At 37.1% G+C, this 13,634-nt stretch overlaps 1 protein-coding gene across 1 annotated transcript in view; it reads left to right on the forward strand.

Moving 5' to 3' along the window:
* LOC104510804 (protein piccolo-like) overlaps positions 1-13,634 on the forward strand; it is a gene marked incomplete at both ends in the record, with an annotated part of 61,183 nt that overhangs the window by 36,484 nt on the left and 11,065 nt on the right. The window contains 1 exon segment of the mRNA XM_010153166.1: positions 9,604-11,812. Coding sequence (XP_010151468.1) covers positions 9,604-11,812 — 2,209 coding nt within the window.

Here is a 13,634-nt window from a genome sequence, read left to right on the forward strand (position 1 = left end):
TATCACATAGCCTGCAAGGCTGTCATCTGATTGAATTTATCCCGCAGTGGAACACTTACTTTTCTGAAAAAGAATCACAGAATGGTTTGTGTTGGAAGGGACCTTAAAGCCCCCCTAGTTCCACCCCCCCTGCCATGGGCAGGGACACCTTCCACTAGACCAGGTTGCTCAAAGCCTCATCCAGCCTGGCCTTGAAGACTTCCAGGAATGGGGCATCCACAGCTTCTCTGGGCAACCTGTTCCAGTGCTTCACCACCCTCTCCATGAAGAACTTCTTCCTGATATCTAATCTAAACCTCCCCACTTTCCATTTAAACCCATTACCCCTTGTCCTATCGCTACAGGCCCTTAATCTGGTTTTCCGAGTTAGTCATATAAACCATATTTAATAATTACTAAAACAACCAGGTATAAAAATTATATCCACTTGCTCTTGAAAAGATGGAGGTTGTTCTAAAAATCAGGACCTTCTCCTAGTTTTATTCACAGTTGAGCTAGTCAAGACTGAGCAGAGTGCCTTGACTGGATTTTTTTGGTGAAGAGCTGGTGCTCATGTCCAGCCTGGTTTTAAATACTCTCAAATGACATTTGTCACTTCTCCTTCACAGCTCCATGGATTCAACCCAGTGTAATATCTGCAGACTGTAGAATACTTATACAAGAAAAACAGGGAAAAAAACCTTAACTTTGAAAAAAATGGTTTCATACTTCTTAATTTTTTTGTTTGTTCGTTTGAAAATAAGAGAGAGTTATGAATTTAAATAGATAAGTTAGTGAAAGCTAGTTTTCTTCCATGAGAAGATGTTAGTTTTCCATCACTATAACAATTTTCTGCACGTGTTTATTCAAGGATTAATGCTGTCTTTGAAATGTTAGCTTTTTGAAGGTTTGGGGTGGGGTGGGAGAAGAGATTAATTTTATTTTGGTTAACTTGTGTCACGTGTAAATGGGTTTATATCAAACTGGAAATGCCATTCTTATATGAGAATAAAAATATAAGAATAGAAATGTGGGGTTTTGTGTGGTCTGGCTAGTCCATTTTTCCACTGTAGAAAAAGTTTAATGAAAAATCTGGACATACTGTAAGTGGTTTTCACACTTTATAAGTTTAGCCATCTGTGGCAGCGATCTATTCAGTGTGCTTGTTGTCAGATTCAGTTACATTCCTTTACAAAGGGAGAGGATTGGGTTGACTGGAAGCTTCTGGAGAGAGAGAGAGAAAGTGATTGCTCCTGCCCTGGAAGCAACTGAGTATATTCTAGGGGGGATTCTCATGCTTCAGGAAAAGAGGAGTGGCGGGAGAGGGTAAACAAAAAACTTTCAGGGAGATACTGAGAAACTGCAGAGAGGAGGGAGGAATGGACTCACAACCTGAGCTCATGGAGAAAGCAACTTGTCGATCTGAGGCAGAGGGGATTGTGCAGAATTTGCTGCGGACCAGAGAGCTGGTGAGTTGTGTGGTTGGGATGAAGTCTGGAAGCCAGATGTCAGCAGCCAGAGAAGACTTTCACAAACGTTTTGTTTCTGTTCTGCCCTTTGTTTCTGTTCTGTTGTAATAGTGTGTAATGCTGGGATTTTTGACGACTGTGTAACCACCATGAAGGGCTATTGGTCCTTATAGAACTTGAAAAACCTTGGAAAGCTATACATGGTACCAAAGCAGAGTGAGAAGTATGTTTTTCTACAATAAAATGTGTTGCATTGATAAATTTTAAGGCATTTTTGGATAAAAGGGAAGGAAAATTGATGTAAGCTGTTCTGTGGGTGCACAGCAGTATGTCTACATTCACGGCTGAGCAGAAAAGACCAAGAGAAGGCTCAGCTGTGAAGCTTATAGAAAGGCCTGAATTAAGCAGTTAGGCACTTGGTGAGTTTGTCTAATGCATGCCTAACAGGAGTTACGTGGCCATCGTTCCCCAGCATGAACCACATTTTAGAAAGGGTGATTAATCAGGCCTCTGCTCACTCTGCTACCTTTAGTCTTAGACCAGGGAAGCAAAGCATCATGAGCACAGAATAAAATAAATACTGCCTGAACAATCCAACTGTGCTAAACCCAGAGCCTTTGATTGCTGAGGAGAGGTGTAATTTCTGAAGAATTACAGAGGTGGCAAGATTCCTGCATGGAGACAAGGATTAAAACTCTGCTACAAAACAGATCTGGCGTGAGGAACCCAGAGCAGAAATGCAGAGTGCTGCAGTTGCTAGGAGTGGGACTGACCTCTGTCTTGAGACATTTACAGGTGACATCTGTGTTCCATGTGGCTGTTTCTACAGTTAGTGAGAGAAACAGGCGTGCTTAGGGTGTGAGTTGAAAAAAAATTGCACTTTCTTTCAATTCAGTAGTCAGGAGGACTAGCTCAGATTAGCTCTGTACGTTATGTCTGCACTTGGGCAGATGAATCCTCACTCTTGCGAATAAACAAGGGCTGTGGAGCACCATGTGGAGTCTCGTCACTGCCATTCTTTGGAGGAAGTCAGTAGTGAAGGAGAGGCAGAAAAAGCCAAGATTTTCTCACACCTTTTTTGGTTGGTTTTCTTTTTTTTTCTTTTTTTCTTTCTTTCCTCTGTAAAACAGGCAAAAATGTTAATATTTATTCCTTCAGAGATAGGGGGGTGAGGGGGTGTTTAGTTGTTTTTCTGTTTAATTGTAACTGAAAGTTTGCAAAGTAGTCTGATATCAGTTGAAAACAGATGGTGTCAATTCAGCATATGCATATCCTACTGATAAGTATAAACTGTTCTGAATTTTTCTCACCAGTGTTTTCTGGCCAGGATTCTCAGTTAGATTGCAAAGGAAGGAATTTAAAGTCGTGTTCTCATTGACTGGGAAAAGACTCTTTATCATCCAATAAAATTTTCCATAGATGAGATCCGAGTTTCAAATAAAAATCATTATTCTGACTGAGGGGAATTACATATAATGTTTTGTGTGTTTCATGATGAGAAACAGTGTATTACTAATTACTGTAAGTGAATCAGCCCATGCTAAGGATGTTGCATTATATGCAAAGATTTATTCCAAGGGCTTTCTCACTCCAAGATGGAGGTAACTGATGTTTTTTTCTCTACTGGCACAAATAGCTTCATGATTGACTGATCCCAAAGTTAACAATTAATACTTCGGTACAGTATCCTTTAATATAACTGTTTTGAATTACCAGTGGCAGAATCACATCAACTCTTTATCAGAACATATTCCTGAGGTACAGTTCTGTGTCATTAGTTAGTGAAATTCAAAAACAGGCTGTGCTATAGACAGGGCGCATCATGTGCAATCAATAGTTGTAACTTAACCCAGCACAGGCATCACATGGTCCATCCACTTCATAGAACTCTTGATAACTTTCCACAGATTAGGCTGAGAGCTTCTGAGTATCTACATTTCTGTATTTTATGTAAAATACCTTTTAGGCTTTCAAGGAAACAATAGGGAGAAAAAAAGAATTGATGATTGATTAACACTAATTATGTTCTGGTGTAGTATACTATGTATAGTAAGTACATAGTCACCATGAATCCACAGACTGACTTGATCTTGTTAGGTGCCTAGCTCATAGCAATTCTGGCATTGCCATTAGTGTTTCTCCAGATAGTGAATCCTTGTCCAACTTGGTGGTACAAGCTGTACATAGAATTCCATATACACTATCCTGTTTTGTCATTTATTTCATAATCTTTTGGGGTATCAAAGCAGACTATGCTTCAGAAACTTCCTTTTCAGAAACTTTTATTAATCATGAGGAGGATACCATTTAGATAAATCCATTGATTTGGATCCTTTTTTTCTTTTAAACAAAATTGGACTATATTATTAAAATTCACAAGTGATTTACAAATGAGGAAAGATTTTAATTCACAGACAAAAGTATTTATTCTGAATTCTTTATCAGATTCAGGCTTTGGTCCTGGACTATGGATATAGTACTGTAGCACTCAGAGTACTAACTGGAGTTAGCACTGAAAACACAGTATTGTGTCAGTGGAAGAATAGTATTTTCTTTCTGTGAAGTGCTTTGGTAGTTTTTTAATATACTGATATATAATAAAGTATTTAAGATTCTTTAACATATTTAGTGCAAAGCACATAAAGACAAACATTTATTTAGCATCAGTAGGTATCACCTGCATAGAAGCTATATATTTCCTGCCATGTTTTCAAGCTCTTTATAGCAATGTATGAAATCTGTATTTGTCAGCTGGAGAAGAAATTCTGACCATGTTCTTATGTTTTGAGGACAGGTTTTTTCTCTTCTCCTTTCATCCTTCCTTTTCTCTTTTTTATTTTTCTTTTTTTTGTGATTTTTTTTCCTTTTATTTTTTTCTTTTATAAAGACTGAATTGTGGGAAAAATATTGAGGCAATTTGGTACAGAGATTTCAATGCAGAAGCAATGTTCAACTTTGACAATTTTACTCTTTTTGTTATCTTGACAGATGCCCATTGTCTGAATCAATCTGCCAGAGGTTTTTTTTTTCATTATTGTAGAGTAACTGTAATTCTATATACATTCAGTATAGTTGGACAGCAAATGTCTTATATAACCTTGTATTCCAGAACACTTTGCATAGATAAGTAATATGATTACAAAGATAAATAGAAAAGAATAGCAGAGGCAAAAAGAAATTAAGAATAAAGAAGGAAATAATCCTTTTCAGGTGAGTTTGGAAGATAATGTTACTGCATGAGGTAGCCAGAAATGTTTCCTTTTTGTATAAGGCTTATGCTATGGAAGAAATAATTTACCAATAGTATTGAATTGAGCTAAGAGGAATGGGTAAAAAGGTTGCTGTGTATTCAGTTAGCAAGAAAAGCAGTATAGATATTGTTTGTAGATATAAGGAAATGAAAACATAAGCTTTTGACTATGTTGTCTAAAATCAGTTAAATACACACATATGGAGTATTGTTCCAGTTACATCTTTTCAAGTCAAAGTTTCAACACATTGGGTTTCATTCTTCTCACAAACTGTTTTTCCACTGGTGTATTTCTGAGTATCTAGCATGCCTGATTTAAACTGATATTCCTAATTTTTACCAGTATAAATTGAGGAGGGGATTTCCCTATTTCCCTTATAGACATAAGTTGTCACTCCTCTTCCAAATGAATTGCAAATTGTTTAGTCTGTATAAAACTACCTCTTCTATGCAAATGACTGATAACAACTATTATGCCTACTCACATAAAGCAGATGAAATGTAGGTTTAGATCCCTTTGAAAATCACGGTGTAAGAGCCACATCTGTCTGTAGTTTGCATATGAAATTTCCATTTAATTTTTCCTTTCTCCCCCCGAGATCAAAAGAAGCATATGGCCTTTTATGTGTTTAACTGAGGAAAGAAGTTGATATCTCATGTCACGTCAGCTGTTAGGAAGTGCACTGTGCTTTTCCCCTTGCATTTGAAGTGAAAATGGCAATTTCAAACAATTTCACAGAGAAAATGAAAGGAGCAAGAGGATGGAAAGTACTGAAGTGCTCATCTGAGAAACGAGTGACTGACTGACACAAATGAAAGAAAAAACCTCTAAAAAATGCTTATTGTTTTGGAATAGAAAATTTCTAGAAATTTTATATTGGTTTTAGCAGAAAAGAAATTTATCTTTACAGAGCCTCCAAAGGAGTTAAAAAAAAAAAGAGAAAAACCCAACCCCAAGAAAATCAGACTAACTGGCATCTCAGTGCTGCTGTGTAGTGCTTTAGAAGCTAGTTTTCTGCCTGACTGCTCAGTCCCCAGAGCAAATACTTGCAGAAAAGAAAAAGGCAAGAGCTACATTAAAGGAAAGCTCTAGTAGATTACTTAGGAAGCAGGGTATTTCTCTCTCATGCACAAGGCCAAATTCTACTCATCAAGTTAATATTCCACTGCCCTTGCCAGTGGTGGCACATAAGGCAAGGCAGTACAGGTTGGCTGATGATAGGGTTTTACTGACGTTTAGCATTTGTTCAGTTATGTCTTACTTTGTTCTCAGCACTGCTTTTATGAATACATATTTTAATGTATTTTCCTTACCATGCACAGTTCATCACTCCACTTTACATGTTGGCTTCAGACGTGGGTTCCCACACTCTGTGTTCTTCATGCCATAAATGTTATCCCATGTTTTGGAGGAGACAAAAATATGTAGAAATATGTATTTTCACAAAGATTCACAAGAAATAGGATGATCATCTCAAAAGAATTATTCTAAAGTCACCACACAATTTAACAGGGTTCAGAAGGCTTTGTCCAGATGACCTCTAAAAATTCAGGAGATAAAGCACCTCAAGACTAATGTATGTTGGTGAGGTAGAAAGGTTTAGCTAAATATGTTTGCGCACAACCTTCAGCTCATTGTTTTGAGTTCCTCACTGTGATGTTATCTTGTCATTGACTGGCAAGACTGAGGAGTGCATTCTTCTCCTAACTTTATTATCACAATGTTGTTAACCTTAAAAATTGGTGGAGGAGGGGGAAGATATTTCTTCCTCAGTTTTTTAATCTGGAGTACTGAGGATAACATATCTGTAGCTTTATCTTAAGTACAACCTTAGATTTATTTTAGCAAAGTCAGCTTTGCCTCAGAAGGATATCTGATTACCATTATGTCCATCCTGAAGGGAGATCCCAGAGTAGTGTGAAATTCTCTCCGTATATCAGGGTCAACAATAAAGTAATAATATTTATAAGGTTGTCATGGTGGAACAAGAAGCAGAATAAGTTACTTGTAGTTCTTGAGATTTACAGTCAGCATTTAGAATGATCATTTGCTAAACACAGAATGATTTTTAGAAATTAGTGAAAATTATAGTAGATAGCTAGAAGTAAATGGATTGTTATGAAGAAGATGGTAAATGTGATAAAATATGGTAGAAAACTTCCTGCCTTATTCAGTCAGAGAGCTTGCTAAGGTCACCTGCCTGACATCTTACCTAACCTTTAGCTAGGAACTGTAAGGCTGAAGAATGCCTGTCTATATTTCATAGCTTTTTTTTTTTAAATTTGGCTTCAGAGTAGTCTTATGAAGGTTTCTGACTCACCTTTCCTTTCGATACTTTAAACCTAAAATGAGCATAATATTGTAAATGTGGTACAGGGACCAAAATACAGGGACAGGGCTAACACAATTACTCCTTTCTACTACCAATTCTTTGTGAAAAAGAGATTAGAATTTGGTAAAGATCAGACCTAGCCTGTCTGTTTTTCTCACTAGTTAACAAATTCAAATGAAAACTAAATTTAACAACTACTTTAAAATTATCTTCCAAAAAAATGCAGTTGAACTTCTTTTAAATCTGCTAATGCAGTTTCCAGGTAGCATGCTAACATAACTGATGATAAGTACATGCAGGAAGAAGAAAAAAACCAACGTATTTTATCACAGTACTAAAATATCATATTTATTTTTTCTTATCCCAATGTAAATATCAAGTAAAAATAATTAAGACTTGTCTTCTGTAAGAATAGCAGCTGAGAGCTAAAGGTTATCAATTATTTGTTCAAAAGGAAGTGGTACACTTCCTGCAGCGTCTGTTAGTCTGAACTTCTTTATATATAGACAAGGATATAAAAACAAGATGAGGTTTGTTGGGGATTTTTAGGTTTGTTTTTTTTTTCCAATAAAATGCATTATAAACTGACACTGGGATTTATTCATCAGTAACTTAACTGTCATCTGAAAATAATAATTCCATAAAGTATTATGGACCTTTTAATGAGTGTGTTATTAATAGATCTTCCCCAATACCAGTGACCATCTGTGACTGCTTCACCATCTGTGATTGCTATTTCAATTTGTGAGGGGGAAATAACAGTGGTATTGGACTGAATTTACAATATAAATTAATAGCCAACTAGACCTACTGTAGATGTTTAATTTGTCTTTGATTATAAGTACACACTGAGCAAGAGAAAATTAGTTTCTTTGATTTGTTGGCACAACATGGGTTTGGGAAATGGCCACAGGAAGCCGAAAACAAAATTAAATTGCGTTTATTGAAGTTTAGAACATGCAAAAGTTGATGGAATTTAGATTAAGAGGATGAAAAGAGCTTAAATGGCACTTGAAAAGGTAGTGAATGTTTCTTTAAATATCCATGACAAATGGTGTGTTGATTTGCTAAGGTTAGGTAACAGGAGAACAGCTAAAGAGGGTTATCAACACTTTAAAAAAACTTACAATTTGTTGACAACATTAGAATAAACAGAGAAAACAGTGATTTAAAAACTCATAATTAATGTTAATCTTGATGACTTCTTATCTGAGTGAAGTAGCATTTATTTCAGAATAAATTCTATTTTTAATTATTAACAATTGATTCTTGCTAAAGTGCTGTGCTTGCCTGCAGAGAAAGAAGAATCAACTTCATTAATATTCTTTTTACTTCCCTTATTAAACTGTACTGAAGTGTTTCCATATTTTGCTATTAACGTGACTGCATTCTGTAAGGGCTGAGGTGATTATTTTTAGTGTAGGCATATAGATCAATCCCTTTTCCTTTACTAAGGCAAAACTTCTAAGAAGCTATTGGGAAGATAGAATACAATTTCAAAATCATTCAAGACTCACTTCTTAATGTGCCTACATTGTGTGGGAGCCTAAATTTACTTCAAAACTAAAAATAAGCTTTCAAAAACCCTAGTAACTTAGGATGCAATTTAGATTGCATCTGACCAGTTGCATTGCCTACTTTCCTAACTGATGAAGAGAAATAGGCACCTCCAAAATATTACTCATCAGCCTAAGGTAGATACTTCTCTAGATCAGGATGAATTGCCCTTCAGCCATTAACTGCAGGAAAGTCTGGACATCTGGTCTGAACTAGATTCCTGTATTTTTATACTGCTTAACTTTTTTTTAAGTTTTAAAATGTAGCTTTGGAACTGGAACAAATTTCGTTTAAGAAAGTCTATAATGAACTCAAGAAAGTGCATACCAGTTTTGTAAAGTGCAACAATCTTCCCTTAAAATATATATACAGCAGCAAGGTTAAGCAAAAATTACAAGATTGACTAAGAACTACCAGTTGTACCAAATGGGTTGGCACCAGAAAGTTCTGCTTTGGTGTCTGGATTTCAGTATAAGTTATAGCTGCTCAGTATGCACTCGGTGTCTGTCTCAGAGAATTCAATAGTACAGATTATACAGATATTTTTATATGAATATGTATATATATTTATAAACATATATACATTTTTCTATTAAATGTTGCATAAAAGGAAGGTGTGTGGGTCGATATATATTCCCCTCCCACACACACATGCACTGTATATTGTTTTTGTATAAGCATATGGAATAAATAAAAAAAAACCCTTTCAAATTACAGTCAATTCAATTTCAAGAATATGGAATAGATTTTTCAATCTTAGGCTACACAGAGTGCAAATGAGCATCACTCTTATTTTGAATTTAATTGCTTATCTTCCTGGCCTTTAGCAGACTGATGCCATTTTTTCATGCCATGTTCTGCTGCTTATTCCCAGACGCGATAGTCTTTCCTCTCAATCAGAGAAAGTATGTGGTTAAGATATAAAACCATACCGTGAAAAAACATCAATCAACTTGAGATTAATTTCTCATCAAGACTCCACAACAGTGATTCCCTCTTGCTTCTTCTGTTGCAGACCAAAGGTTCTTCAAGCATAACTCCATCAGGCACTCAAAAGAAGGTGAAGAGGACTCTGCCTAACCCACCTCCAGAGGAAGCAACTGCAGGAACTCAGTCACCATACACTGCTGTGGGATCAGTTTCACGCAGAAGGATTTGTAGGACCACCACGATGGCCAGAGCCAAAATTCTTCAGGATATAGACAGGGAATTGGATTTGGTCGAACGTGAATCAGCCAAGCTTAGGAAGAAGCAAGCAGAGCTAGATGAGGAGGAAAAAGAAATAGATGCCAAGCTGAGATACTTGGAAATGGGCATTAATAGGAGAAAAGAAGCCTTACTAAAAGAAAGAGAAAAGAGAGAGCGTGCCTATCTCCAAGGAGTAGCAGAAGAACGTGATTATATGTCAGACAGTGAAGTTAATAATACCAGGTCAACCAGAATAGAAACTCAGCATGGCTTGGAAAGACCACGTACTGCACCCCAGACAGAATTTAACCAGTTTATGCCACCACAAACCCAGCCAGAAACACAGTTTGCCCCTGCTACAAGCCCATATGCTCAATATCAGTATTCATCTCCTGCCCTGCCAACTCAAGCACCAACTCAGTTCACACAGCAATCACATTACCAACAGCAGCAGCCCTTGTATCACCAGCAGGTTTCACCCTATCAGACCCAGACAGCTTTCCAAACAGGAGCTACTATGTCCTTTACTCCACAGGCTCAACCTCCACCATCTCAACAGCCATCATATCAACTCCCATCACAGATGATGGTGATACAGCCAAAGCCAAGACAAACCACATTATATTTGGAGCCTAAGATAACGACAAACTATGATGTAATTCGCAATCAGCCTCTCATGATAACACCAGTTTCAACTGACAATAATTATGCAGTTTCCCAGCTGGGCAGTAAATACTCTACCTTGGACTTAAGGATAGGACTAGATGAGAGAAACAGCATAGCAAGCAGCCCTATATCAAGCATATCTGCAGATTCATTCTATGCAGATATAGACCACCACCATACACCCCGAAATTATGTGCTGATTGATGACATAGGAGAACTTACTAAAGGAACAGGAGCACTTGGTTCCAGTTTTAGCCTCCATGAGAAAGATCTGACAAAAACAGATCGACTGCTTCGCACAACTGAGGCCAGGAGAGCACAAGAAGTGTCAGACTTCCTAGCACCACTGCAGACTTCTTCAAGGTTACATTCCTATGTTAAGGCTGATGAAGACCCAATGGAGGACCCTTATGAGCTCAAACTTCTGAAACACCAGATAAAACAAGAGTTCCGTAGAGGTGCAGAAAGTCTTGATCATCTGGCTGGCCTATCACAGTATTACCACGCAGAGGGCAGCTACCGGCATTTTCCAAAATCTGAGAAATACAGCATAGGTAGGCTTACTCTTGAGAAACAAGCTGCTAAGCAGCTCCCAGCAGCCCTCCTTTACCAGAAGCAGTCAAAACACAAGAAAGCTTTGATAGACCCCAAACTAACAAAGTTTTCACCTATCCAAGAAAGCAGAGATCTTGAGCCTGACTATTCAAGCTATATGACTTCTAGCACTTCAACACTTGGGGGAATTACTGCTAGGGCAAGGCTTCTTCAGGATGATATCACTTTTGGCCTTAGAAAAAACATCACTGACCAACAGAAATACATGGGGCCACCACTGACTTCATCCATTGGAGCAGGCCTTGGGACTGCACTAGGTCCAACAATGAGATCCACATTACAAGATGAAGCAGACAAGTCTTATAGCAGTGGTAGTAGATCTAGGCCCTCATCCAGACCCTCCTCAGTTTATGGGCTTGATTTGTCATTGAAAAGGGATTCTTCCAGTTCTTCTTTAAGACTGAAAGCCCAAGAAGCTGAACCCTTAGATGTTTCCTTTAGCCATGCAGCACCTTCTGGAAGAACTAAACCCACCAGTCTACCTATTAGCCAAAGCAGAGGAAGGATCCCAATAGTAGCACAGAACTCAGAGGAAGAAAGCCCGCTAAGTCCTGTTGGCCAGCCAATGGGAATGGCAAGAGCAGCAGCTGGACCCTTGCCACCAATATCCGCAGATACCAGGGACCAGTTTGGATCGAGCCATTCATTACCTGAGGTCCAGCAACATATGAGGGAGGAGTCACGGACTCGAGGCTATGATCGAGACATAGCCTTCATCATGGATGACTTCCAGCATGCCATGTCAGACAGTGAAGGTAAATTAGGCCTCAGACTGGTATCTTACTATCACAACACAAATCCTCATTTCTATGCATGTGTTTAATTTTTGTTATACTTCAAAGACTTGATATTTTTTTTTCTGTTCCTTGGTGCATCTTCTGTGTATCTACAATTTTGGGGTTTGTTTTGTTTTATTTCATATTTTTTATTTTACCTTAACTTGGGTTTCTGGATGGTGTTAAGCTACTCTAGCATGCTCACTATATTGTTGTTGATTTGCTTTCCTTTTGGTTTGCTTGTGCATTTTCCTTTTCACTTATTGATGTCTAACTTTCTAATGATACTGTGTAGAACATTCCATGTACAATACAGACCCTACCATCAGTCTTGATGTGGAGCCTTTTTCATTGACTGTGAATCATTGAACTTAATTGCAATAGTTTTTGTTGGGATTTGGAAATAATCTCCTGAATCTCTAAAAAACTCTAGTGATTCTATTTGCATGAAATTTCATGATAGAATTCAAGAACTGATTATTCCATCTCCCGATGCACCACTTTAGTTCTGTGTTTATATAGTAACAGTATTTTCATTAAATACATATTGTATGTTAGAACCATATAGAGCTTAATGTGACATCAAAGTAACATTCTACATATGGTTTGTTGAAAGCATCCTGTCACGTGGACTTCCGTGCATTCAGAATTGTGATGATGTAAGATAATTTGTCATTTGGATGGTGCAAGACAATCTTATCCTTCAATAAACTTGCATGAAGTATTTTACTTCTATTGATGGATTATGCAGCATAGCTGGTTTTATATGCACCCCATACAGTATGTCTGCCAAATAAGCACAAGAGTTTATCTCACTTAGGTTCATGAAAGGAGACTTTCTGATGTATTATAAATGGTGCAATTAAAATGTTTCTTCTGAATAAGTACAGCAGAATGTTAAAAATGATGTTCAGTACTAAATAATTGCAAATTATGTATCAGTTTTGTTTAAGTCAGTTCAGACAATATATTCTAAATTGTTTAAAAATCATGAAGACAGTTTGAAAGAAAATGAAATTAACATGTTCAAAACTGTATGCGCTCCCTTAACTTTTCTTATGTGTATTTACTGCACAATAAAAGAGACTTTGCATGCGCTATATTGTCTGTAAATGGCAATGATTGTCTCAAAAGACACATTTGCATGATTATGAAGTAGTATGGTTTATTTTTCAGGTTTGTATTAACCTCAATATTCATTATAGCATCATTGTTTTTTTTACATATTCTGAATCTTTTATAAGCATTAGAAAATTGAATCTATTTGCATTCCTGATACTCAGTACATTGAAGGGGATTGTGCTCTAAGTTCTTTTCATATTTCTTAGATATTTACAACCCCCCATGAAGTCTGTGTTTCAGGAGAGATTCAGGATCATGAGCTTGCTTTATTTTTTCCAGTTTAAGTGTTTTCACTCTTTGTAAATTCTTAGCACACAGAGTCCTATAATTAAATCTGAAGGCAGTTGAGAGGAACTCCCCAAGTTGCAGTTCATATAATTCTTCTTAAATAAGTAGATGTTATCTTGTCTCAACTCAACATGTGACTTTTAAGGGTCATTCTAGGGTCATATTGTGAAAGACACAGGACTTTTTCTCCTGAAAACTAAGGAGAACCAAATTGGACCAAAAAAACGCCTAATTGGTGCTGTTCTATCTCATATAAACAGGTCATAGGGAATTGTATTTCTGCACTGCAGTGCATTATGTTTCTGTTATATATTTGTGCAAGGCATACATGCTTCATCTTGGGTTGAACATGTTTTGGTTTTAAACTGGTCTCTGATTATTTACACTCTTT

Source organism: Eurypyga helias, unplaced genomic scaffold, assembly GCF_000690775.1.
Source record: "Eurypyga helias isolate BGI_N326 unplaced genomic scaffold, ASM69077v1 scaffold15366, whole genome shotgun sequence".
Classification (NCBI taxonomy): Eukaryota; Metazoa; Chordata; class Aves; order Eurypygiformes; family Eurypygidae; genus Eurypyga; species Eurypyga helias.